The 27007-nt window shown below is 32.5% G+C and overlaps 3 protein-coding genes, 1 long non-coding RNA gene and 1 other non-coding gene across 5 annotated transcripts; all 5 read right to left on the reverse strand.

Moving 5' to 3' along the window:
- Positions 1-411: 411 nt before the first annotated feature.
- LOC115962673 lies at positions 412-8777 on the reverse strand. Its single transcript, XM_031081559.1, has 3 exons — positions 8325-8777; positions 875-1013; positions 412-787 (listed from the first exon to the last, which is right to left on the reverse strand). Exons 1-3 carry the CDS (start codon positions 8736-8738, stop codon positions 603-605), a joined length of 738 nt encoding a protein of 245 aa, XP_030937419.1. The 5' UTR covers positions 8739-8777; the 3' UTR covers positions 412-602.
- On the reverse strand, positions 6456-6558 carry LOC115966134. Its single transcript, XR_004086323.1, has one exon. It is a non-coding gene; the product is annotated as a U6 spliceosomal RNA (small nuclear RNA).
- Positions 8778-10541: 1764 nt separating the features above from the next.
- On the reverse strand, positions 10542-16041 carry LOC115965577 (ras-related protein RABC1-like). The gene is made up of 7 exons (XM_031084836.1): positions 15935-16041; positions 15301-15503; positions 14549-14617; positions 13774-13839; positions 11553-11674; positions 11143-11271; positions 10542-10981 (listed from the first exon to the last, which is right to left on the reverse strand). Exons 2-7 carry the CDS (start codon positions 15434-15436, stop codon positions 10874-10876), a joined length of 630 nt encoding a protein of 209 aa, XP_030940696.1. The 5' UTR covers positions 15437-15503; positions 15935-16041; the 3' UTR covers positions 10542-10873.
- Positions 16042-19010: 2969 nt separating this feature from the next.
- LOC115964795 (zinc finger MYM-type protein 1-like) lies at positions 19011-24607 on the reverse strand. The gene is made up of 2 exons (XM_031084044.1): positions 24573-24607; positions 19011-20571 (listed from the first exon to the last, which is right to left on the reverse strand). The coding sequence occupies exons 1-2, from the start codon at positions 24605-24607 to the stop codon at positions 19011-19013; spliced, it is 1596 nt and encodes a 531-aa protein (XP_030939904.1).
- A 941-nt stretch (positions 24608-25548) lies between these two features.
- Positions 25549-26763, reverse strand: LOC115962533. The gene is made up of 3 exons (XR_004085466.1): positions 26445-26763; positions 26023-26082; positions 25549-25920 (listed from the first exon to the last, which is right to left on the reverse strand). It is a non-coding gene; the product is annotated as an uncharacterized LOC115962533 (long non-coding RNA).
- Between the last annotated feature and the right edge of the window lie 244 nt (positions 26764-27007).

The raw sequence follows: 27007 nt of genomic DNA on the forward strand, positions 1-27007 counted from the left end.
GGAAAAAGGAAAAAAGAACAAGAAAAAAAAGGTGAGAGATTTTGTTTTGTTTTTTCTTTGTTTGCGAGATTATAAAGGAATAACCCGAATTATAAGTTGGTAAAGATGGTGAATAATGATCAAAGAGAGACTAGGTTAAGGAATCTTCTACCTAAAATTTTTCCTTTCATTATTGGCTTGAAGAAGGGAAAACCTTCTAGTAGTGTACTAACTAGACTTCAATATTAAATTCACCTATGAACGTGCTATGAACAAATGCAGGTAGACAACTATAGGCATGGACTAAGTAATATTAGACAAAGAAAAAGAGCACAAAGTGAAAAAGAAGGAATCAAAAATGTCTTTGGCTACCAACATAGTAAAAACCTTATACCACACTCCACCCACATCCCCCAAACCAAGAAAAAGAAAGGAGGAAAATGAAAGAATATACATTTCAGCAAGATGCATAATTCCCATATCCCATTTTTTCACTGTAATAATTTATCAAGGTAATACAATATTAATAATCATCTGCTAGTGAAAGTGACCAAAGAACCCAAAGGTGGCCACGACAGTATGTCCTAGTTGATAACAAGTTGTATAGGATATAATAGAGATTCCTAGGAAAGACTGATGAAGTGTTGCAATGAACTGACCAAACTTGGAGGCCAATGCTTTGTTTCTTTTACATATGAGAGATCTGTATAGTGAGGATCAAGCAGAGTTGCAATAGTGAATTGGTTTTCAGCTAACAGTAGAGCATGCTTGTCCACATATAAGGCTGCTGCTAGAGCAGCATGAACTTCTGCAGATTAACCCAGCAAACACTAGAATACTTAAAAGAATTGACCAAAAGTGTTTCTCCTCACATATTTCAGGAATGTAGAAATACCTGGATATCCCTTCAGAGATATGGACACATCCTCCATTTCTGCAATTGCCTCATCTCTGTCACCAACCTCGTACAAGGCCAATGCTCTTCCTACTCTTGCGTAGTCTGAGAAGGCGAAGTCTTTGTATTTCTCAACCACCTGAAGTGAGATATATAAGTGATGTCAATTGTGAAAATTCTTGCACCTCTGCTGTATAATTACCGGGGTAAAGTAAAATAGTTTTACAATACACTTCAATTTTAAAATTTGCCTCGGTTTTTATGGGCTAGTCATACAGAAACTACACATTTGACCTACTAATGTCATAATTATATGAATCTAATAAGATAAGCACACATCAACCGTACCAATGCACTATAAATAATGGTGTACAGCAGCAGAACCACCAGAATTTAATATCAGCAATTCCTCTATTACAGATACATACAGTTGTGTGCAGTGGCTTAAATAGTAAGACAATTATGGCTTGTGGAAAAATTTATTACCAGTTTAATTATGCAAATCTTGAGGTAAGCGAAGGTTTTTTTTTTTTTTAAGTGTCCAAACAAGTTTTGCACAACAGAAGCGTTGTGTTTACAGGCGTTCAACAGTTTCAAGAGAAGAGACCACAAACAATAAAGATTAACATGCTTTGCATGTGTAACACTAATAGTTGGGTAAAAATCCTCTCTAAAGCAAGCAATTCCAAAGAACCACTACAGGACACAGAATACAAGACCCAAAAGAATTATTTCATCAAACGAAATTGATACCATGTAATCATGAGTAATTCAGGTCTACAGAGATATGGTTGAGCTAAAGGTGTCATTATTCACAATATTAGTCCTAAAAGCTAATTGTACAAAACAAGTTGTGGCTATTATGCACAAGCAACCATGTGTGACAGGGCTTCTCAATATCTTTTTTTTTTTTTATAAGTAAGAAGAGAATATCAATATATATACATACATATATATATATATATATATATAAAAGCAGAGACCTCATGCGAGAGAATATAAGATTTTGCCAAGTGGCACTCTCTTTGAAAAGATAATTGAACTTTTTTTTGGTTAAATAAAACATATCATTCTCAATTTATTACGCTTATTAGATGCCACATCACTTATTTACTAAACTCAATAGATCTCAATTAGTAATAAATAAGACTAATGGATAAGATAGAGGGATGTTAATCATTAAAAACTCTTTGTTTTCCTTATTCATCCGTCCAAAGGTTTTCTTATGTTTATGCTAACTCCTCTTCCCTTATAACTAAATGCCTACTCTTCCTAAACCACTACATGCCTTCTCCTATGCCTATGTTGCTAAATTACCAATTCTATGTTCTATATTTTGCACAAACTGAAATAGCATTCAGATTATTCAAGAACACACAAATCTTCCAAAAAAGCATATGTTTATTCACCTGGGATAATAAACAACAATAATGCTCATCTTCCACTTGCTTCATGACATAATGGTCGTGGTTCTATATGGTAATTTTTTATTATTATTTAAATTGAAACTTAGATGCTCTTTCACTTACATTTACTTTTCTTTTGCTAATTATCATTCTTATGGGCTTTTGGGGCTTATAGCTCTATAAAGTAATATAGTCATATAATAAGATGCCCTTTATGCCATTTTTTATTTGCTAATTATGATTTTTATCAAGTTCTGCTAATAGATTAAGATTTTCAAAATTTATTTATTTATTTATTTATTTTTTTTTGGGTTAATTTTAAGCATAACAAACTTATGGGGTTTTTCTAATTATTTTTGTTTCTACATTTTGTTTTTGATAGATATAAAACTTTCTAAACTCATCAATGTATTCAATATGTGTAGAAGGATCTATCATTTCAACTTCGATGGAATGAGCGTAACTATTGTTTTCCTGGTCCTTTTCCCTTTTGGTTTTTCAAGTTAGTATAGGTGTTAAGCTGATGCTTCAATTTCATTATACACAATTTGATTCTATTGTGTTTGTTGGTTGATCTTATACATTGAAAAGAGTAACTTTCGTAAAGTTATATTAAAATTGAGGTTCTTATGTGCTTCATTTTCATTTTAGGTTTAAAAAGTTTTAGCCATCATGAACACTTTGATGATTGCAAAAAGATACATGTTTGAGGAGAAACCACACAAGCATAATCTACTATAAATAAATTAAGTATGCTGACATTTACCTCATTAAGCTAAAGTTACTAAATGGCCAAGAACAATTAAAAAAAGCATTTCTTAAAAATATAAAAAATGCATGCAGTATAATCTTTTTACATTGTAACTAATAATTTTAATGTGTAGTTTTGAAGTTTTTGTGCTCAAGATTGATTTTGGTAGGAAGAACCATCAAGGGCAGCATGGTAGTGTCATATCTTGAGATATGTAAGTTGTTTTATTAGAGAGATTTTATTCAACAAGTGCTTATGTTATTGCAAGTTTGCAACATACTCCAATGGATTAAAAATACAATTAGTATAATCAGTTAAATTAGTATCTATTGATTTGCCATTCCATGAATGTGAGAATGCAGTAAGCCATATTCAAAAATGTTTTTATTTATTTTTATTTTTTACTATTGGTTTGAATTATGATATTAGCTTGATACACATGCAATCAAGAGTATAGCCAAAATTATGCTCTTCCCATTGTATTCCAAACAATGGGTTGATGTTTTAAATTAGCCAAACAACTTAATTAAATCTTTAATATGCTTTTATTACTTTAAATGCTTTAGATAGAGTCAATGATAAATTTTCAATTTACTTTTTTCTGCATGAGGACAAAGTTCAATGTAGAATTGCAAGAGTTAGATTCAATGAATTGGGTATAATACAATTATTTGTCTCTACACATTTAACCAGTTAAGCATAAATACCAACATCCTTAAGAGCTGTCCTTCAAGAACTAAGTTCAATATAGAATTGTAAGAGTCAGATTCAATGGATTGGGTAATCTAATTATTTGTCTCTACATATTTGTCCAATCAAATATAAATAACAACCTCCTTAAAAGTTGTCCTTCAAAATAAACTTTGATAGAGCTATTTTTAAAGAATAAAGCAAAAGCAGGAGTTTTGATTTACGATGATAACAAGTCGTTCATTGTAGCATTGAGTTGCAAAGGGAGAGAAATTTGGATTGAGAAGCTTCAATCTAAGGAGGAAGGTAATTCATGGTTGGGAGCAAAGGTAAAGGAAGCAATATTAATAATAAGTATTATGCATGGTTAAAAAGATAATTTCTTGTAAAAAATATGTAGTTTTTTATAAAATATTTTTAAAATAAATTTATACGGTACCTGTGCATCGCACAGGACATTGACTAGTTATTGATAAAAGATGAGCAAGAGAAACACAAAGAGTTCACGGTAGTGAACAAGAGAAAAAAAAAAGGGAACAAAAGGACAAGAGCAGCCCCTAATCTATTCTAATAGATGAAAGGAAATCCAAAAGGGTAGAACAATCCAAATAACCCCAACAACGAGACCAAACAAAGAGGGTCCACTGTCAATACTCTAATAACTGAACCACAGTTTTCCCCTTATCCTCAAAAGTCTACTGATTCCGTTCAATCCAAATAGTCCACATTAAACAACCTGGAACCAAATCCCAAATATCAGAGCTATGCTTCCCAAGCCAATGATACCAGCAAAATAATAAATCCACAACTAAACCTGGCATAACCCATTCAATCCCAAACAACCGAAGCATGTACATTCACAAAGAATGAGTTATCGGACAAAAAAGTAATCCACAGATTCCGCATTGCTACAACACAAACAACAATGAAAGCCCATGAGAACTCAAATGATGCATCAAGACAATGGAGATTCCTACGGAACCTAAGCCCTAATTGGTGCATTTCTATGTCAAAGACCTTGAATTACATGGCAAGACCAACATATTGAAGACAAGTCTGCAAGCGATATCTGCTCTATAAAGGTGTGATGATAGGGACTCTTAAACTTGAGTTGGTGAGCTACAATTTTTAGATGCGCTTGCAACCAAGAGTTGCATAAGCAAAGCACCATAGCAAAAAGCTAAGAACATGGAACCCAAGAAAAGACCTGATTTAAATCTGAAGAAAATGTATTATATGACACAGGTGATAGATTATGATCCTATCCTCATGGAAAAATGGAGTATACAACTTTCTAACTCACCCCTGAGGAAATTTATCATCCAATTTCCAGGGACATGTTTGATATTGTTTCACATAGAATGTCAACAGACTTTCATTATCCAGTCATAAAGATCCATACCCAACTTTACAAATACTTAATCGTTCTTATGAAAATAAGTGGCATTTCTGAGGAAGTACTTATTAGTTACTTATAAAATTTTAACATACTACAATATCAAAATATTGAAGAAATGTCATCAAACCAATTATAGCTATGTGCTTATCTGCTTTTCACACCAGCACTTATATTTAATCTTCCCAGCATTAGACAGGTATTTTTTTATTAATTATGTACATTATTTGCAAGGTGAATTCCATACTATCTAGAGAACTTAAAATATTGTTACAAATTACTTAACAAGAATCCTGGCAAAAGGAATCTTCTTCAACATGGCTTTCAATTGAAATTTTGGAAATTGCTGCACTATGTATACATGCATTTACTCATAATCTTTGGTTTCCATAGGGTAGAGATGGTTTTCATATACTAAAAGCCAATAAGTCACAAGTATTATGTTCATGGCAAAAGGAAAACTGTTTCTTGCTAATTTTTTTGTGACTTTACATAAGGAAATAATTTTTCCTGGTCTTTAGACGTCATTGTCTGCATACTGCATTTGATTACCCTTGAAGTAACATATCAACATAATTGTCCTAATAATAATACATGCTGTATTGGACGACATTAACAACCACCATTTCAAATTTTTATTTCTACTAAAATTAATAGAATCTTACTAAATGAAACAAAATAGTGTAAAACACAAAAACAGCCAGAAGAAAATGCATAAGAAAAATTAACATCTAGCTTTTTGAATAATGTCATCAGATTGGGGCGCTCACCGCTATTCTCAGGAAAGAGAAGGTGATCAAATGCTTTTAAAAATTGTACTGGAAAAACTTCCACAATGCTCTCTGTATCTATTAAAGCTACAAATTGACTATGCTGCTCATATTCATGGATGTCTTGAACCATGTAATAGGTGAGAGTGGGGTGAATTTATATAAGTCAGTAACATCCCCCCACCCCATCCCACAATTAAAAATGAAAGGAACAATGGGGGTCAATTAACATATTGGTGGTTATGGGTTATCCTGATATGAACAATCATTGGATATTAATGACAAACATAGATATTATGAAATGGTTATTTAACAATGTTACATGATGTATAATGATGTTGGGCTTATATTATGAACTACTGTGTTGTAAACATGATGCTAACTGATAGATATATTGAATGTACATGCACATAAACATGGAACACAACCACACAAATATCAACATTATATATTTTTAAAAGAACTAGTGACTTGCTAGTTGCTTCCATTTCAGCGTAAGAAAACCAGAGTCAGTAAAATGGGGTGAGAGCTGCCTTTAAAATTCCTTTTATATATATATAGAACTTTTGAAAATTTGGACTATTTCTTAATTTATGTGTGTCATCCATCCGCAGGGGCCATGCTAATCTACTATGTATCATTCCAATTTTATCAGATGTCCTCAAAGGAACTTTAAAATGCCCAAACTTATAAGGGCTTTATAGCAGGTATGCCAGAGCCACTATTACCTATGATCAACAGCTTAATATGTTGCTGTGTCTTCGAAGAACATATCTTTCTTATACTATAGTGCAGGTAGCTCAATTGGAACAATGGATTGGACTCTTCCAAACACATGGAGACACCATTTCACTCTCAACCCAAAATGTCGCAGTAAACATGCTGCTTGTATAAATGATCATCTGGTCTTAAGAGAATGTCAAAATAAACACCATTTTTTCAACTGATACAGCCAAACTTTTAAACCAAAATTTGGGTTCAGATATGGATCCTTGACAAACTAATCATGATCAGCCACATGTACTCTTTTTTGTCATTCTATGTTATCTCTATCTGAATCCATATTATCTATTACCTCTTTAATTAACATGTATTTTTTTACTACTTCTAGTAACATTATTGTAGATCTTCCTGGACCTTTTCCTATTCCCTAGACTTGAAACAACTTGATCTTCCTCACTAGTGCATTAATCCCTCTCATCTACATTGGACAAATCCATCTCAAATGACTCTCCCTTATCTTTTCATGAATAAGGGCCACCCCTACCTCTAAGCAAATTTCCTCATTTCTCTATCTTTTCTTATATTTATCCATCTTAACATTCTAATGTTAACTACACTCAATTTATAAATACGTTGCTTCTTAGCAGCTCAATATTCAGTACTATTGAGCAAAACTGGTCTTATAACAATCTTATAAAATTTTCATTTTACTTAATAAGTATTCTACAACCACGCAATACTTTTGATGCGTTTCTCTACTTTGTACATTCTGCTCTTATCTTATGGTTCACATCATCTTCAATCTATGATTAACCCTACCCAATTTTCCTGTTTACCTTTTCATGTATTCCATAATTTATACTATGTATATTCAATTTTTCTAAATTTCTCATTTAGTTTCCTGCAAGCACACACTATGTATTCTCCTCCTAGTCTTGATATCTACTATTTCCAATAGTTTCCCTTTTAAACACCCTATATTTTAAATATCTATATGGATTTTTTTTTCTCATGGACTCACTTATTTACCAACACCTGTCTATCAAAATGTGGGAACTCTAGCCTATTTTTCACTACACTGTAGCACCAATATAACGTACTGCTTACAAGGAACGCCCTAGCAATCCTTACCCACTTTCACTGCACTTGGATTCCAATGCAGCACGATGCTAGTAGGGGACACCCAACATGTATCTGTACTAAATCCATTCATAATAAAGTGACTAAATTTCATGTTAGCCGTCAACCTACGGCAAGCCTTCTCTTGGGAGCAGCACATACAGAGAGAGGCAGAGTTCATTTTTTCAAGTAACATCTTGGGAAAGTAATCCAATAGTCAGCAGTAGCACCACTAAAACCAAAAGGGAACAACGACCCAACAAAGACCTTCTGAAGTACACCCATGATAAGAAGTTTTTTCATGCACTAAACAAATTCACACAATTTGGAGAACAATAGCACATATATTTCTGATTTCTCTTAGAACTCAAAACAATGCTTTAAACATAATCAAGCCAACATTTGTTTATTCTTGACTTTCAATTTGAATCATGCTAATTGTATAAGACTACAATAATGTCTCATTGTAAAAAAATCTTTTCAGAAAAATAGAGTCCACAAACTGTTTCCTTTTTCTTATCTGAATTCTGAGCAACCAAAGAGAACCCAGAAATGAAAACAAAGAGTGTAAGTAAGGTGAAGGCCTGAAGATTACCTGAGTAAAATATTGAAGAGCCTGGTTAAAGTCACCTTGAGCCTGTAACTCTCTCCCTTTGTCCAACAACTCCACAGCTTCTGAAACTCTGCGAGAAATGGTGGCACTAGCTTCTCTCTCTTCAGGACTCACAGGTTCAAAGGAGGCGAGAGCAGAATAATTTAGAGAAGTGGGTTTTTGAGCTGTGTGTGCGTTACTATTACTAGGACTAGGTGGAGGAGTAAAAAGAAGAAAAGTAGTAGGAATCAAAGGGAGAGAGAAGAGGAAGAAGCGCCTATTGGTGTTGGGTTGTAATGGGGTTTTGGAGATGGGTACCTTTACTTGTATGGGTTTAGCTTTTGAGTTAAGGTTGTTGGAGTTTCGAAGTGAAGAAGAAGGAAGAAGATGGGAAATGGATGCTTTAGAAGCACCCATGTTTGTTTGGTTACTTTTGGTGCCAAAACCTTCTTGCTTTTATTGTTTTTAACTTCTTCTTCTTCTTTTTTTATTCTTAATTTTTCTCATTACTCCTTCCTATTTTTATTTTTTGTTGGCAAAGCCGAGTGACAAGTGGCTTTTTTTTTTTTTTTTTGTGGTTTATGAGAGTTGTGATTTGAAGTAATTTATCAATTTTTATTTATTTATTTTAGATTGGTAAAAAAAAAAGAAAAAAAATTGACGTTTTAGATGTAAATAAAAGTTTGTTTAACTTTGAATTAATTTAATTTTTTATTTTACTTATATCAAAATTGAACTGAATATTCCATATAAAAAAAAAAAAAAAATTGAACCAAGTACTTAAGAAAGTTTGAGTCGTACTTATATCAAAGTTAAATCAAAATCTAATTAGTAATCTATTTAAGATACAAAGAGTTTTGTAACTTAATGATATTATGAGTATCCTCAACGAAGAGAATAAAAGTTTGATACCCCGTTCCAACTTGTAACAATTATTTTAAGAAAATACGTCTTAATTTTGACACATGAGTCCAGACCAAAAAAAAAAAAGTTTATATATATATTGCATGAGCCCTATTATTTACCTTCTTTTTTATGATAAAAAAAAATGCATGATTTCATTAAACATACAAACCAAAAACATTCTTCCATCCTTCCTAAACTCTTTTAAATCCGAAGAAGGGAGGGAAAACTTATTACAACAGATATAAGACCTATTTGCAAAAGCAACTTAGCAAGGGCATGAACACTATTTGCATCTCATAACCCAACTAAAATGCATAGAAATCAAAACAACGGCTAAGTTCTACAGCATTACTCAACATAGTAGAAATATACCAATCAACATTGGACAAGCTTAAAATTCAAAGCATTAAAACAACTTTTAGCATTGCCTCCACAATGATCTTATGCCAGAGAATAATAGTATATGCCACTTCGCCCATGCATATGGGATACCATTATTCACTAGTGGGGTTTGGCATTGCATATTTGCATCATAACCGAGTCTTTTAATGCTTCATTTTTTTCAACAAAAAATATATTTGCAAATAATTCATATTTTGAAAAATAAACTATTTTCTTATGTCCGAGTCTTTTAATGCTTCATTTTTTTCAACAAAAAATATATTTGCAAATAATTCATATTTTGAAAAATAAACTATTTTCTTATGTTGATTCTCCTAAAAATGAGTTAAAAAAATATTTTTTGTTTGGCTTCTGCAAAAAATATTTATATTTCTTGTAGTTCCAAATAATTTTCCCAACAAAACCATCATTCACAAAAGTGAACACATACCCTAAATGAGAATAAATTTCTATGGTTTGGATGGAAAGACAAGCTTCAAATTTTGGAATTTATGCAAAAAAATCATGTGATATGTGATTGGTTTGAGCTAAATAGTCCTTTGAAAAAGGGTCAACGACTTAACTGTTGATCAATGGCCGTCAATCATAGGTCTATGGAGAGAGGGGGGAGCACAGAGATAATAGTAGCTAATTTTTTTGTAACATGAGCTTTATTTGTGATAGCACGTCAAGTATGCAACGTTCTTGAAACATTTTATGCTTTGGAAACTGTTTTCTACTACATAATGAGCTTGTTATACATTAAGCTGCATTTTTGGCCCTCTCAAACATCAGAAAATGTGGATGGTTAAATAAGGGACTGCAATAGTCCAATATGGCTATGGCACTCTCGCCAATTGCAATGGTAACTTCGTTTTCACTCGACATATATTGTTAGCATTTGCCAATAAGTTGGCCAACATTTTGTACAAATGAGGCACCCAACATTCTACATGAATAAAAAAAATAAAAAAGTCATACAGCTTGAATCATGGAACAAGTATCATCAACTGAAATTACGACATTTTTGTACAAATCATATAGAATCAAATTGTTGTATCATATCAGCGTTTCTTCCCAGGCCTAAACATCATAATATACTTCAATAAAAGATTATATCCATTGCACAAGGCTCCACCCGTGTTTGTGACTAATATCAAACATAATTATAATAATTTTTTTTATAAAAAATCTTCAATGATTTGGAATGGAACCAAGGTACTGGTTAGACATCCAGGAATTGGATGAGACACATTGAATCAGCATCAGCAGCAACTGCTTGTTGATGCATCAAGCTGTGGTGCCTTCTCTTTAAAGATGTTCTTTTTCACCCCTTTAGAACCCTCAGCTATGAGGCTAGGTGTATCCAATATCTGCATATGATTGCAATCATTACTCATGCTGTAATTTGTTTGTTGACCAGATAATTCGTAAATATACACAATCATATACTAAAGTTAAACAATAAACTAGCTTGACAACTTTTTTTTTTTTTACAAGTACCAAGTTAAAAGGAGTTTATCGACAACCATACCTTTAAAACAAGCTCTTCAAAACACTGCTGTACATTAACTCGAGTTTTAGCACTGCATTCAATAAATAGACATCCATATTCCCTAGCAAAGTTTATTCCCTCTTTCTTTGTTACAACCCTATCGCTTTCCTGGAAAATAAAAAATGAGCCACATATGAATGAAACCCCCAAATGTGCATCAAATTCAGTGTTCTTTTCGTTTTAGTTATATATTTTCTTGGCTCAGGTATGGGAGTAGTTTTTCCCTGCCACCGTTTCATACGAAGACCATTGGCTACTTTTCCTGCCATATCTTGTTTGGGATATCCATCCACAGTCCACACACTAAAGTTGAGAGAGAGAGAGAGAATATTTGAAATGTAAAAATAAGATAAAGAACACTTGAATCTGTAAATCTCCTTTAAAAATACCTTATCAACTTTGTTTCCAACAAGCATCTTGATGCAGTCTTGGTTTGTTGAGTAGAGGTCTACTTCCTTGGCCCACACCTCAGAGAGGTTTGTAAATGTTTCTCGCCTTGTTACATCATAAACTGTTGCGCTCACAAAACCAGATCAACAATTAGAAATAAGAATTTTGATAGGTTTATACGATAAAAAATTGTCCCATAACAAAGTATTGCCATCACTTAATCATTGTTTTCCTTTTCAAGAGAAAACTATTTCCACCACTTAATCATGAGACATCAATATGATAGCTGAGCAGGGCACCATGTGTCCCCTTATTGTGTATTTGAAATTTTGTTATAGTGGAGGCAATCACAAATATAAATTTTTATTTTTTTTAAAAAGGCTGGTTCAAAAAATGAGCATGGACTGATTAACTATATACTGATAGGAAAGACCGAAATTAAAAACATGAAATCTTAAGTTTACAGCAGAATGCTAATTGTTTTTTGTAAGGTAATAAAAACTTTATTAATCAAAATATCTGCAAGTACACTGGGAGTATACCAACAGAACATTATGGTTCAGCTATCTACAATATGCTCATTGTTGCCAATGAACAATATATAAAGGATAAATTGTGCTATCTACAATATGATCTCGACTAAGGAAATACACTTCCATTCATGAAGCTAAGTGTTTCAATTTCCATGTAACAAACCCAACTATAACTAGAGAATCAATTCAATTATTCTTTAGAACTTCATATTCTTCCTACTCTATTCCCAAATATGGCTATCTGTTGAAATGAGGGTACAGAATTATTTATATCAACAATTCCTGGAACAATCAGCAAAACAAGTTCTTGTATATAACTTAGAACTCGAAGTAAAATTTAGCAAATAGATCTGAAAATCTTGGTTTCAGCATAAATTTTACACAAATTGCATGAAATTCACCTATAATGTGACCCCAGTAGAAAAAACTGTAATCCCCTAATTTTGCAGCAAGCATATTTAGATTCAAGCACAACCCTTCAGAATCCATCTTAATCACTCCATCAAAAGAAAAATCAATCCATGGTCAAATTTGTGTAAGAACTCAATATAATTTTGTAGTAAAAAACTACTTTAAAAAATAAAAAATAAAAAATAAAAATAAAAGCTATACAACCCAACTCCATGGAATCCATCAATTGAATAGAACAAGGGAAGGTAACCATTGGACTCAAGGAGGCAATAGAAAACAAATTCTACATAGGGAAATGCTTCAATTTAGAGAGTGGCAAATTCAGAACCCTCAAAAGTCCACCCATCCACTCTTCAGACAACCACTATCCTATAAAATAATCACAATATCATGGTTTACTAGTGCGTTTGGCATCAGCTTCAGCTTTTATTTTTTATGTACAGCTTTTTAAAACCCCACTTTTCCCTACTTTTATCACTTTTTTCAAAGTACAAGTATACTTTAGCACACTTGCAGCAAAAAATTTTCAGCAAAAGCTAATTAAGCCACTATTCTATTAAATAATCACAACAGCATCAAGCATCCAATATCCATGACAAATCAACTTCATCAATCAACATAAGAAAAGGTGGAGCCAATTGGCACAAAGTGAGATATAAGGAACCAATCACAACTCCCATGTAACTCAAGATTTAAGATCTAAATCTTCTGGAATCTCTTTCCTGCCTCTGCTAACATTCCTCATCCACACATTTTACCTTCCTAGAGTAATTCCACATGAATTTCTTTCCATGTGGTATAGCAACTACTACCCAAACTCCCTTGATACATGGTAGATTGTCTTGAGACCTTTGCTAAGGCAGCTACTTTTCAACCTTTTTGGGATTTCTGGTTTTATTATTTTATCCAACAGGGCAGTGCAACACCCTCAGGAGCCTAGACATCATATTACAATTTTATATGCAAGTGTTGCTTCAAACTGTTGGTCCCTAGAAGTTGACTTCCTCACTATCCAAGGCACCAAAACAACATGGACACATCACAGTTTAAGGGAATTTGTAGTATTTAAATCTTAGATTACTGTAAACAAGTAATAGCGGTTTTAGTCTTTTTTCAAATACACAGAAGCCACTGCAGTCTAACTTTTAAGTTTTAAATGCAACATCCTGTTCACTAATTTTTGATGAGCCATTACCAGGAAACTTTTCTGTATGAAGCTAACAAGAAAGTTGGAAGTGAAATAGAACATAGAAGCTAGGGTGAAAGTAATAGTTACCCATAATGATCCCTTGTGCGCCTCTGTAATATGAACTTGTCAATGTCCTGAATCTTTCCTGACCAGCTGTGCAAATAAACAAAGTGATGAGCCAAATTCTTTCCAAAAGGTCTAGTATAAAGGAAAAAAACATAATATAAGAATATCTTATCCTACCTAGCAGACCAGCAAAGTGGTCCTATTAGTAATGAGACTAGTAGTTGAGTTCTGATGATAGTGATGTGCATAATACAATTATATATATCTGACCTTAAGGCCAGAAACTAATAATCTGGTTAGAAGGACAAGCAAAATGATGCAAGAGGATGATCCTTTTTTTAATAAGTCGATCTAATAATTACCTGCAACTACTTTAAGTTAGACTCACTTGTTCATGCAGATGATAATTCAAATCACATAATATTTGGAGATAAAAATGTGAAGGATTCTCAAAGTACAGCATCTGATCAGCCCCCCATGTCAATGTCAACGTGATACACAAACTGATAACTGGCAATTCATTTTCATTATATTTATGTCTTCGCAGAGTACAAAGTTAGCCATGTGGCAAATGCATTTTAATTCATTGCTGTACAACAGGATCAACCAGGGTTGGCAGAAACTGAACTCAGGTTGGGGTACTTGGCTAAATTGTAAACACAACTGCTCAACCATACGCACATATGAATACGCACAAACATGTGTGTGCTTGTGTAACATAAACTAAATCGTTGGTCTTAGCAAAATAAATAAATAGATAGACAAATAGCAATGCACATCACACTTTTGGACTTACCTGTATCCCAGATTGCAAGCTTCAGTTTCTTTCCACCAGCATCAACATATTTCACCTTGAAATCAACACCTGCATAAGAAAGCATAGAACACTCATAAATGAAGACATAAAGTAGAAGCAATCATCAAACTAACTGGATTTTTTACAATAATGATTTTGATAGTCATAAGATAACATGATGTAATAGTAATGTTCTCACATAAGCAGAAATTATTAGCTGAGAATTGAGAAAAAAATAAAATAAAATGTGGTTTGATGATTAAATTCTGGACCATTAACCATGATGTATTCAATTCCAATCAATAGAAAACTGGATACTCTGTCAAACACAGTCCATTTTTATTGATCAAAAACGAAATTATTATAAAAACTGCTAAAATTGATGACATTGGGGCACATTATTCCAGCTCAACTTAATTTGCGCAGAGAAAATTTTATTTATGCATTAGAAAGAAGAAGTTCTCTGTGTTGTCTTTGGTCAATTATACATGTAGCAGAAGGAACTAATTAAAAATTTTAATCAAAACTTAGTAAACCAAAACTATCATCCAACCGAGCCTATACAAACTATTTGCATTAGTTGTTTAACATTTCATGGTTCTTCACACCAATACAATCAAGCAAAAGATTACATTAGTTCCATTTACGCATCAAAATGACATATATTCTTATTCCATTCCAATAAATGAGCATACATGTTGAAAGTATCAAAATTGAAACCTTGGCTAGTGCATATGAGTAGAAACACTCACCAATTGTGGGTGATAGTTCTTCAAAGTCATCAGACGTAAAACTCAAAAGGAGACTACTCTTCCCAACCCCCGAGTCCCCAATCATCAACAACTTGAACAAGTAATCAAACTCCGGCTGATTCGAAGACGACCCCATTGAAGCTCAACTGATATAACCACCAATTTCTTTCCAAAAAACACAACCAACCAGCAATAGTGTGCGCCTAATCAAAAACCCAATTACATAACATTGATACACAGAGAAAAATAAGCTAAAACCCAGTTGAAAAATAACATTGATACGAAGAGTAAAATCATGAATAAGCTAAAACAACAAAAAATCAGTAATGGGATTTACATTAAAGTATTGATAAAACTCCAACACATTCATATTGCTAAAAAAAAAAAACAATGGGAATCAAAGTTCACATATATTCATACATACCCATCAAAGTTATGGCATCAAAACATTCAAAATTGCATCAATCACTTAAAAAAGATAAACATGAAAACACAATTTCAAGGAATTCAAATCTATATATATATATTGTTCCATAATTCAATGCAGCACGCACCACTTTTTGATAACGAAGATCCCACATGTATACATACATAGATACATGAATAAATACAGGCAAAAATGAATTTGTAATACCTGGAATTATGAAGAAACCAAAAAAAATCTGAGAGAGAGAGAGACCCTTCCAGTTTCAGGAGAGATCGGTATGTTTTCTTTGTTTGTGAGGAATAGAAAGACGAATATTATTATATTACCCCTACAGGAGAAGTAATAAACTGCTGGTAATAAAAGAAAAAAAACCAAATATATGGGGGTATAAATGGAATTTAAATTGAATTTCCGGGTTATCCACCGGCTTAGCCCACCCAGTTGTCCTCAACTTCAAGTACTCCGGACTCCAAAGTCAACTTTTTTATAATAAAATAATAAATATAATTAAATTAGGGAAAATTAACATTTTTTTAATCATAAACTTTACTCATTTGATCAATTGATACCCTAATTTGAAGGAATTATATCAATGTGTACTCACACTTTTCATCTAGTTTAACACTTAATTTAGATTGTAAGGGTTTAAATAAATTTTTTATTTATTTTAAATTAGGGCTTCAATTGAGCAAATTAATTTGAAAAATATTGTAAAGGGGTGAAAGTTTAATTTTTAATTTTTCTATTATTATTATTATTATTATTATTATTATTATTATTATTGTGGGGGACAAAAACTGGCTCGAGGTGAGATCCAGCGTGGGTCCATGGGGTAAAGTTTAATTGACCGACACAATCTATTTATAAATGAGTAATAGGGAATAAACACTTCACAATGGAAAATTCAAACAATTGATTTCATCAACACCATTTATTTCAGATGAAGCTAAAGTATTATATTAGGAAAATTTCTCTTTCCCGTGGTGCTATACACACTCTCTCTCTCTCTCTCAGACAAATAGTTTTTCTTCCTTCTCTCACTTTTTTCACTATTTTTCCAATCCCCTCCTATTTGCTTGTCTTCCCCCTTATATAGGTACATTCTTTGTTATTATCTCTATAGTTGTCCTGTCGCCAACTGAATTTTCAGGGATATTTTCCTCTCCTTTATCGGTTTCCTTCCTTTCCTTATCTTGAAATTTTGACTTTTGAGGGTGTTTGTACTATCAAGTTGTCTCATATGCATTCAATGCGACAAAGCTTAAGTGAAAATCCCCTCATTAATGCGGGGGTGAAGATCTTCAACCTTCTTGCGTGTTCTGGAAGTCTCCTGGAGGTTCTAAGTACCTTTTGGAAGTCAGATATGGATTATCTATGCACCTCGCCTCGAGTAAGGCTCGGCTCTCTTTTGCTTATTGCCTACTTCACGGGAATGATCTACTAAAGTTACCCTCCACCTTCTTGGCGCTTGGGATGCCCCTATTGCCTTTCTTCCATACCCTATATACCCCATTGGGCCTTCTTACAAGTATATATGCCTGGCCCAATTCATTCCATAGGAACTAACTAGGACTTAGGCTATAGGCCTGGATGGGGATTCTTCCACTCCCCACAATTTATTATGTATTGAGTGAAACACCCAACCAAAGTGAAATTCCCAAGGGTATATTTTGTTTAAAAAGCAAGTTCTGAACAAAATTATATTTTTATCTAAAAAATGAGGCTTACTAATGATAAAATTAAGCTAGATTTTATCCAATCATAAATTTGGATTAGCTAATTTTCAATAACATATTTTTCTTGAAAATTTTAAGTTGAATAAAAGTATCTATATACTTGGAAAAAAATGACATTTTAAAAAATTGTTCATTAATCAACTTAAAAATATGTTTGCTTATAAATTATATATTTGTACCAAATAGAAGCTTTTTATTTTTTATAATTCGATAGTTATAACAACTAGGTGTAGCCCTATGCATATGTATGGGTACAATTAAAAACAATTATAATTATATGGTTCAAATTATACTTTTTTTTAGAAGATGTCCAAATTATACATAGTATTAGCTTACACTTTTTTTAAACCATATATTTTTAAAATATGTAATGGTTTCTCATTATATATATATATATATATGATTTAGAATTTAATTGGTTTTAAACTCTTTAGTTTTTATACCCAATAATTCACTTATCATAAAAATAAAACTTAGATGGACACATGGTGAAAAATTAGACTCTAATTGAAATCCAATTTAGAATCTAATTGGATTTGGACTCTTTGATTTTTACACTCAATAATTCACTTGGCAAAAAATTAAAAATTAAATGAGACATGTGGTGCAAAATTGAGAATCCAATTAAAATCTAATTGGATTTTCTCTAAGTTTTACCTATTATGCAATACTAGTATGCAACCCGTGCGGAATGGTTAATTGTAGTGATGCTATTGGTCAATTTTTGCTTTTGTTTTTGTTTTTGTTTTTGTTTTTTTGGGTTTATCACACGGATGATAGAATTAGATAAAACAATGAAAAGAAATTGCATTTTATTATTTAAGTGATGCTATTGGTTTTTTTTTTTTTTTGGTTTATCATATGGAGGATAGCATTAGATAAAACAATAAATAAAAAAAGAGAATATTACATTTTATTATTTAAGTGATGCTACAAAAAAAAAAATATTGCATTTTATTATTTAAAATATGAAAACTCACTTAGTTTGTAAAATACTTGTGAATGTTTAGACCCCCAAATTCAAAAAGGCCAATACAATCTTATATTCAAACAATGTATGTGTGGAATATGAAATATAAGCAATACCCAAATATGCAAACTACTCAATCCATATTTTAATCACAACTCAGTAGTAATTAAAAGCAAAGAGTAAGGGATAGAGAGAAGCAAACACAAGATAATACCGGCACGTGTTATTGAAGAGGAAACCGAAGAACTCGGCGAAAAACCTCTTCGCCGCCTTCCAAGCGGTAAATGATCCACTAGAAAATCAGTTGAGATACATAAATAGCAATAGACTCTCCAAGTCCAGTTGCGTTACCAGGAATTTGTACATGGGGGGGTCGATTCGAAGTATTGATATAAAAAACATAAATCATAAGTCTATTGAATATGAAATTTCAATTTTGATATATCTTAAACATTAATGAACATACAAAAACTGTCTAGTTCACTATAGACATATACAAAAATATCCACACAAAAAAACATTTCACATCAAAATCATGTCTGACGACGATTTTTCATGGAATGGAATTTATCCATAATCATTTCCATGGTGAAATTCCCAACAATTTCATGTTATCTGCCAAAAGTTCATCCTTCATTCTATTACGAAGTCTTGTTTTTAATAGTTTCATAGCTGAAAAAGCTTGTTCTGTTGTTGCTGTAGAAACTGGAAGAGTCAACACAAGACGAATTAGTTTATCAATTAAATGATAGAATTTAGATTTCCCTGAAATTTCTAATCCCCTACATAGCTTAGATATTGTACCCATATTCTGAAAATCTGGATGCTTTGTCACATCAAGCTCATAATGTTGCAATTGATGCTTCAAAAGACAAATTTCCTGCTCAGTGAAATCTTGAGGATAATAATTTTTAGCCAAATTGCAAATATCACCAATTTTGAATGATCTAAAAGCATTCTTAGGATTTAATGCTGAACTAAGAGTGAGAAGATTTGTTGTTAGCTCACAAAATCTACTATTCAATTCTTGCAATTGAAAATCTATTGCAACTGTAAATATGCCAATTCTTAAATGATGTTCTATTGTTGTCAAAGCTTCATCTTGATGACGATATCTACCTCGAGCTTTAGTGTAACGAGCATTTAAATTAGGAATATCAATTTCATGTTGTCCACAAAATGATGTAATAATATCAAGTAAAGGCTCCCATCCATCATCTCTCAACTTTTGAATAAGTGATTTTGTAGTTGAAACTAAATGCATGGCATTTAAAAGATCCTGAGAATGTTGTTGCAAAGCTTGGCAAAGAATATTAGTAATTCCCATAATCTCTTTCATCATATGCAAAATTAAAACATATTCAAATGATGTTAATACCTGATAAGTTCCCTCGACATCACCACGTTGTTTATAATTAACCCCTTCCTCAGAGATAGTATTGATAACTTCGCAACTTGCATCAAACATTTTTATCAAACTACAAATATATTGAAAATGAGATCCCCAACGTGTATCTCCAGCCCGTTGCAAAGTACCAATTTGGTTTGCTCCTCTTCCAATCTCAATTTCATTAGAAGCAATCATGTTCTCAATTTGTTCCCCTTGAGCATATTGCAATTCATCATTATACTTACTAGAACCAACAACAATATTGATAATATTAGTCAAATGATCAAATAATTGATGAACAACTTTCACTTCTCTAGATGCTGTAACTAAAGCCAATTGCAACCTATGAGTCATGCAATGTACATAATAAGCATATGGACATTCTTTAAGAAATAGAACTTGTAATCCATTCCATTCACCACGCATATTACTAGCTCCATCATACCCTTGATCTCGAATATTCTCAATGTGAAAGTTGTAACAAGAAATGACAGCACATATCTCATTCTTTAAGGTTAATGCAGTAGTATCTCTAACATGCACAACATGAAAGAAACGCTCTTTAATGAAACCATTTTTATCAACAAACCTCAAAATAATGGTCATTTGCTCTCTCTTCGACTCATCCCGGGCTTCATCAACAAGAATGCAAAATTTTGCATACCCAATTTCTTCACGAATAGCATTTCGTACATTACTAGTAAGAATATGCAAAATCTCCTTGTGGGTGATATATATTTGGCATTTCCTAGAGCATTTTCCAAGACAACACTAGTTACTTTATCATTGAAAGTTGATGTGAATTTTATCAATTCAATAAAATTACCTCTATTTTTTGAATCAAGGCTTTCATCATGACCTTTAAAAACACAAGCTTGGAATGCTAGCCATCGAGCACACTCTATTGAGGTTTTGAGCCACAACCGATTATTTTCTAATTCTTTTGATGTTTGTTTCTTAATTAGCTTGTCAATATGCTTGCAACGTTTCACAGCAATTTTATGTGGGGAGTTTGGATCTTTCCCTACATGACGAATTAAAGGACAATTCATTCCATCTTTCACCTTTTTCCAATTATTAAAACCTGTTGAAATGAATGCATCTGATCCGGGACGACCTATTGGTTTCTTACTAAAAAGGTAGTAAGGTAGACAATATATCGCATCCATTGAAGGTGAGTATTCCAACCAATCTTTATGTGATTCAAATCATGAAGGTTGAAATCGATGACGATAAGTATCATCATTGTATGGATAGTCTATATTTTTAGGTTGATATGGACCTTCTTTGAGATAAGCTCATCGGATTTCATCTTATTTGTTGATAGGGAATTCACATATTTGTTTACGTGATCCTGGATCACGATCTATCTCTTCAGATTGAATTCTTGAACATTTGGAGGGGTGTTCATCAGACATTAAAGTATCAACATTTGTTTCTACAACCACAGGTGTCATAATTTCTGAATTGTTAACATCTTTTTTCTTAAAGAATGCATCAATTGTTTTTCGTTTGCTCATAATTCTTTTAGTTTTAAGAATATGACTCAAAAATTATCCTGAAAAGAACTTTAAAAAATAAAATTTTAATTAGAAATTTTTACTTAGTTATATGAATGTTATTCATACTAAAAAAAAAACAAAATTTCCACTATAATTTAAACAGTCAACCCATTTTTAATACGACTTTAATTAATAATAACCCCTCAAACAAAAACAAAAATTAAATATACAAGTATTGGTACATAACATAAACCAAACAATTTAACAACACCCACAACCACATCCACAGCAACATGATATCTAACTAATCAAAAATAGGTAATAAATCAAAACAATTTTACTTTAAAAACTTTGTTTTCACAAAGTGCAAAGATTGGTCACCCGTGTGACAATGCCTACTTCCTACTGCCTCTGCCACCAAAAGATCTTCCCTTCAAAACTCATCACAAACAATCTTCCCATGTCTTCAATCACGTATTTCTCTAAAAATCTATGAAAATATAAAGAGCATGTGAATATTTAGGTGTAGATAGTTCAGAAAATCAAAAAAAGACACTAAAAAGAGATGAATGTCTAATTCTTAAGAAAGAGAAGAAAACTCACCAGGCAGTCACCAAGTTCCAAAACTAAAGCTGAATCAGCTGATGAAGAAAGAAAAAATTGGTCAGAATTTTTTTTTTTATTATTTTTTTTTCCGACTGTGAGGACAGGGGACTGGAGTTTTGGGGGCTGGTAGGCAACGGTACCAGTGCTGAAAGTGTATCAAAGAAGACGAAACAACCAAGTTCCAAAACTAAAGCTGAATCAGCTGATGAAGAAAGAAAAAATTGGTCAGAATTTTTTTTTTCTTTTTTTGGACTGTGAGGACAGAGGACTGGAGTTTTGAGGGCTGGTAGGCAGTGGTACCAGTGCTGAAAGTGTATCAAAGAAGCCAAAACAAAAGAATAAGAAGTAAAAAGGGATGAGGGATTCCGTGGGTCAGGGTGGGTTTTTTGAGATGGAGAGAAAGTGTAATTTTGTTGTTATTTGGACTTAAGAGTATTTAAATGAAGTGGGCCAGTAGCTTTTTGTTTTATTTGGAGTACCTAAAACTAAAGCTGGGGATGGGCTAGGCTGGGAGAATAGTTGAGAAATGGGTAGGGGGGCCGGCTGTCCAATGTTAGGGGGGCCCATTTATTTTTTTCTTCATAATCTAATGGAATTTTTTTTTTTTTGCAAGGGCCACGCCCCCCCAAGCCACTACGTGGCTCCGCCCCTGTCCAAGTCTAATATACCTGATGCACCTAAACCCTCCAAGTTTCTTGCTTCAACAAGATTAAGCCTAATTGTGTCTTCTCTAGTTTACCGGATCTCGCAATTAGCCCATTGCATCAACCAATATGAATTGGTTCTCTATTGAACTACTTCCTAAACACCAAGAACCTTCTCACTATGAATTGGGTGAGGGTAGGATTTGGCTTAAGATCCTCTCATGGGTATGACAATGGAGAGAGTGAGAGTAGAGGAATTTGGAAAATCAAATATATAAGATTGTAGATGAATCAATCATGTTTTTCTCTAGAGTTTTTCTCTCAAAATTCTCTTTGGAAGCTCTCTACATTTCATGGGTACAAGAGTATTTATAGTAGGGTATGAGATGGAATGTGAAAAGTCAGTTTTCAGCAAAACAGAGTGCACTGGCGACTCACTTCACGACTGGGATGAGTCACGAGTTCCAATTGCCAATTACCAGACTGGCCAGACTATACTTTTTGTCATGTAGTGATCCAGCTGTCTTGACCCTTCAACTTCCTACATGCTTCACATATGTTCTACATTTTGGCAAGTCACCACTTGCAAGTTAGTCACGAGTTCCAATCGCGAGTCATTTCTTGTTGCACACTCTTGCTCAAATCTTCACACTCTCTTATACACAACCCTTATATTATTCCCACCTAAATACAGAGCTTCTAAATGCTGAATTACAAACAAATTTAGCACAGAATAAAGCCAACACATAGTTGAATAAATTCAACTTTACAAAAATATATAGAGGGACATTAATATATATTTTTTGTTTGTCAAACTTTAAAAAACCTATTCACCAACTTAAACATTTCAAGGTCGATCAAGCATCTCTTGCACGTAACCACAAATTTTTCTTAACTATAAGGATAAGGTTCATCATGGTTCCAATGCTCTCATCTATTATGTTGTCATCAATTACATCCTTCAAGCTTGTAAGTAATTTAATATCTAAAGTACTGATAGGATCATTTGCAATAGTTTGGCCATGGTTGATCGATGTTTCTAATTGTTTCATCTGAATGCTGTTAGCAACAACATCTCCTGAGTGTTTGTTAGACTTAGATTTAAAGACACTTGTGATAGTGTAAACTTCTCATCCCTCTTTGACATTGTAATCATCAACTTTTATTTGGAATGTATAGGATTTGCGAAGAAAGTTTTGAATTTCTTGAGGTACTTTGTTTGGCTCTTGATTCTGTACAATATGATGTGAAATCTAAAGTTTGTTAGCATAATAGAAACATTAGGTTTAAGCATAAAATCGGAAGTGGTTAAGAATTTAAATTAGATACTTTTGAAGAAAGTTCCAAAATAGTTTTCTAAATTATTTTTTTTGCATCTTATCAAAAAGAACAAAAGAAGTCATCGCAATATGATCCTTCACTTAGATTTTTACTTTGTAATTGAATATAATAATGAGAGAAGTTAGAAAATGTAATAAGGTTATTTTTACATTTATGATTAAAGCAATTATCATTTGGTTTTCCTATGCAGTCATTTTAATAGTTATATGGTATAAGCAATGAACAATTTGGTCATCTAGGCATAGGGAACTGAGATTCAGATTTGCAAGTATCACACCAAAACATATTATTTTGTTGTTTTACTTTTCGTTTGCAAAGTTGACATGGGATATAATTCTGCCCAAATTCTGTTTCTATGTTTACAATATCAGCATAACAGGTAAAAAACTTTTCTTGCAAAATCGTTCATTGTAGTTAGTTTTAATTGAATAATAAAAATTTCGATTTGAAATAGTTCAAGATAAAGGAAACCTTGACTCCTTCCACCCATTCTAATGCTTTAATTTATGCCAATGACATTGTAGTTTGCACTATCATTATCGTATTCATCCTCAACAACTTTATATTTGAACAAAGCAAGAGATCGATTTAAAAAAAAAAAAAAAAATCCATTGATAATCCATCATAGAGAATTAGTAAAGTAAATGTTTATGAACCTGTCAATAAGCTCAGAAACCTCTGTAATGTCCATATTGACGTAGACTTTACTTGCACTTGTGGTGTTAAGATTTAGTTTGCCTTAGAAAAAAAAAAAAAAAACCCATAAAACACTTTGAAGAATTTGTCATATACATTTTTCTCATATATAAAAAATGTTAGTAACAATAATTATATATGGACCTTCACCTTATTTGAAGTCATTTTCAGTAATTGTTTCAGCACTTTCATCCCACAATGAAAGTTTTAGTTCTCTGTCTCTCATGGTACATTACAGCATTCAATAGACATTAAAAGGTTAAGATAAAGTATACATTGTCTGTAATCAATGGCAGTAAAATGAAATGTACCTTACTGAGGTAGTAGAACTTGAAGATTTCTTATATTTGTAGAGCCGTTGTCAAAGTGAACTTGTTCAATAGGTCCAACAGCAATAGTTTTCCAATTATATTTGCAAGAGTTTGTATATGCTAAAAATATATTTGAAGGATGAATTTTGATTAATTAAAGTAGAGAAGAAGTGAAGTAAAATATAATTTACTTGTTAGGTAAGAATTATCATCCAAATGACTGTTGATACAATCATTTGTTGCAAATTCAAAAGCATGCATAGGTATGAGTTCACTTTCTTCAATGCATTCCTTAACCAAAGTTGTTAACAGGGAAATAATGTTCAGGTCATTTGAAACAGGTCTATGACCTTTATTTGTCATGATTACTTTAAAGTTTGAAATGATAAATGTTCCTCCTTCACGTAGGATGGCAATAAATTTTCGAAACACATTCTTTCTTACAATTACATGAATTAAGGTTTTTTTTTTTTTTTGGTGTAAAAAAAAAATGAAAGTCAAAAGTTAGTTTACATATTATATAACAAATACAATGAATGTTGAAAGATTCAAACATTTCATTGTTGTGAAGTATAATAACCTTTTTATCGATAAAGATCATGTCAAGACTGATAAGGTTATTTCCACTTCTCTTATTCACTGCTTTCCACATTCTTCACATTCTCACTCTAAATCTCCATGTCTCCTTAGCATCACATATTTGATTAAGAAAGTTGTATCCTTTGGACATTGTTATACCAGATAGCTACAATAAAATGTAAATGTATTAGACATACTATTACAAATGAAGGGCCACCATAATTCAGCAATTCTTCAAGAACTGGAGGTGCATGTTTTAACAAAGGTAAATAAATTAGTCATTCCAAACAGCACAACGAAAACTTTGGTTGTGAAGATCTTCCTGACTTGACATTCCTCTCTTCATAGCATAGAATAGCCCCACAACTCTCACATGTTTGTGTTGGCTTGCCAAAATTCCATGGTTCAGTAAATCTGCCTGTTAGAAGCAGTAATATTGAATGTGAGTTAGATAGCGTGAACAGCAATGTTAAATATAAATTTCAAAGGATTTCAAAATAACCAATAAAATGGAACTTACGCCTTAAGTTGACATTCAAAGTAGGAACTTCAATTTGTGTATCCTACTGAGTAAATAAATCTAACAATCAAAAGATGTGGCATGAGAAGGAGGGTAGTTAAAAGAAAAGGGTACAAAACTAACAGTGAGCACAACTAAAGTAATTAGCAACTTAAAGCACAATAATATGTTTTGGCCTAAATTTTATTCTAAATCTGTTGAAACTTGTTCTTAGAGAATTTTAGTTATAGTATCATTTTAAATTTATCTGAAATTAGGCAGTACAATTTAACTTTAAAAAAGAAGAAGGTAATAGCAGAGTAACTTAGAGAAATTGTTTTCAGGTACCCAATTTTATAATCTAGGATATATGATATCATCAGAGAGAGAGAGAGAGAGAGAGAGAGAGAGAGAGAGAGAGAGAACAATTATGCATTGCTTACAGAGAAGATGCCTGCTGCTTATCATCCACAAGTGGTGGAATGGGTTTAATGAACGATTCTGACCAAAAACCTCTTCCTGTATAAAGATACAGAAAAACCCAAAAGCATGCATCATTGATCCCGAGAGATCCATTTCAAATTCCATAGCATTTAATGAAAAAGAGGGGAGCTGTATATTAAGGTTCTTGAACCGGTGTAAAAGGTATTTGGGTTTTCTGATTTGTGTTTGATTATTGTAGAAAGGGAGGTGGACCTGCGGGTTTGATATTAAAGAATATCAAAACGTTTTATTCAACCCAAAAAAAAAAAAAGAAAAAAAAAGAGCATAGCATTTTAATGTAAAACACAGGAGTTTGGAAGGGGAGGTAAACCTAACGTTTTATTCAGCTAAAAAAAGGAGCACAATGTTTTTTTATTTATTTATGAGAATGGTATAACTTGGTCCCACACTCCTACTTAAATGTAGACAGATGGAGGAAAATTGGACTCTAATTTTAGATTTGAATTGAATAATTGGAAGGATAATTATGGTGTGGTCTCCACATAAATTTAGACACATGGCG

Source organism: Quercus lobata, chromosome 10, assembly GCF_001633185.2.
Source record: "Quercus lobata isolate SW786 chromosome 10, ValleyOak3.0 Primary Assembly, whole genome shotgun sequence".
Classification (NCBI taxonomy): Eukaryota; Viridiplantae; Streptophyta; class Magnoliopsida; order Fagales; family Fagaceae; genus Quercus; species Quercus lobata.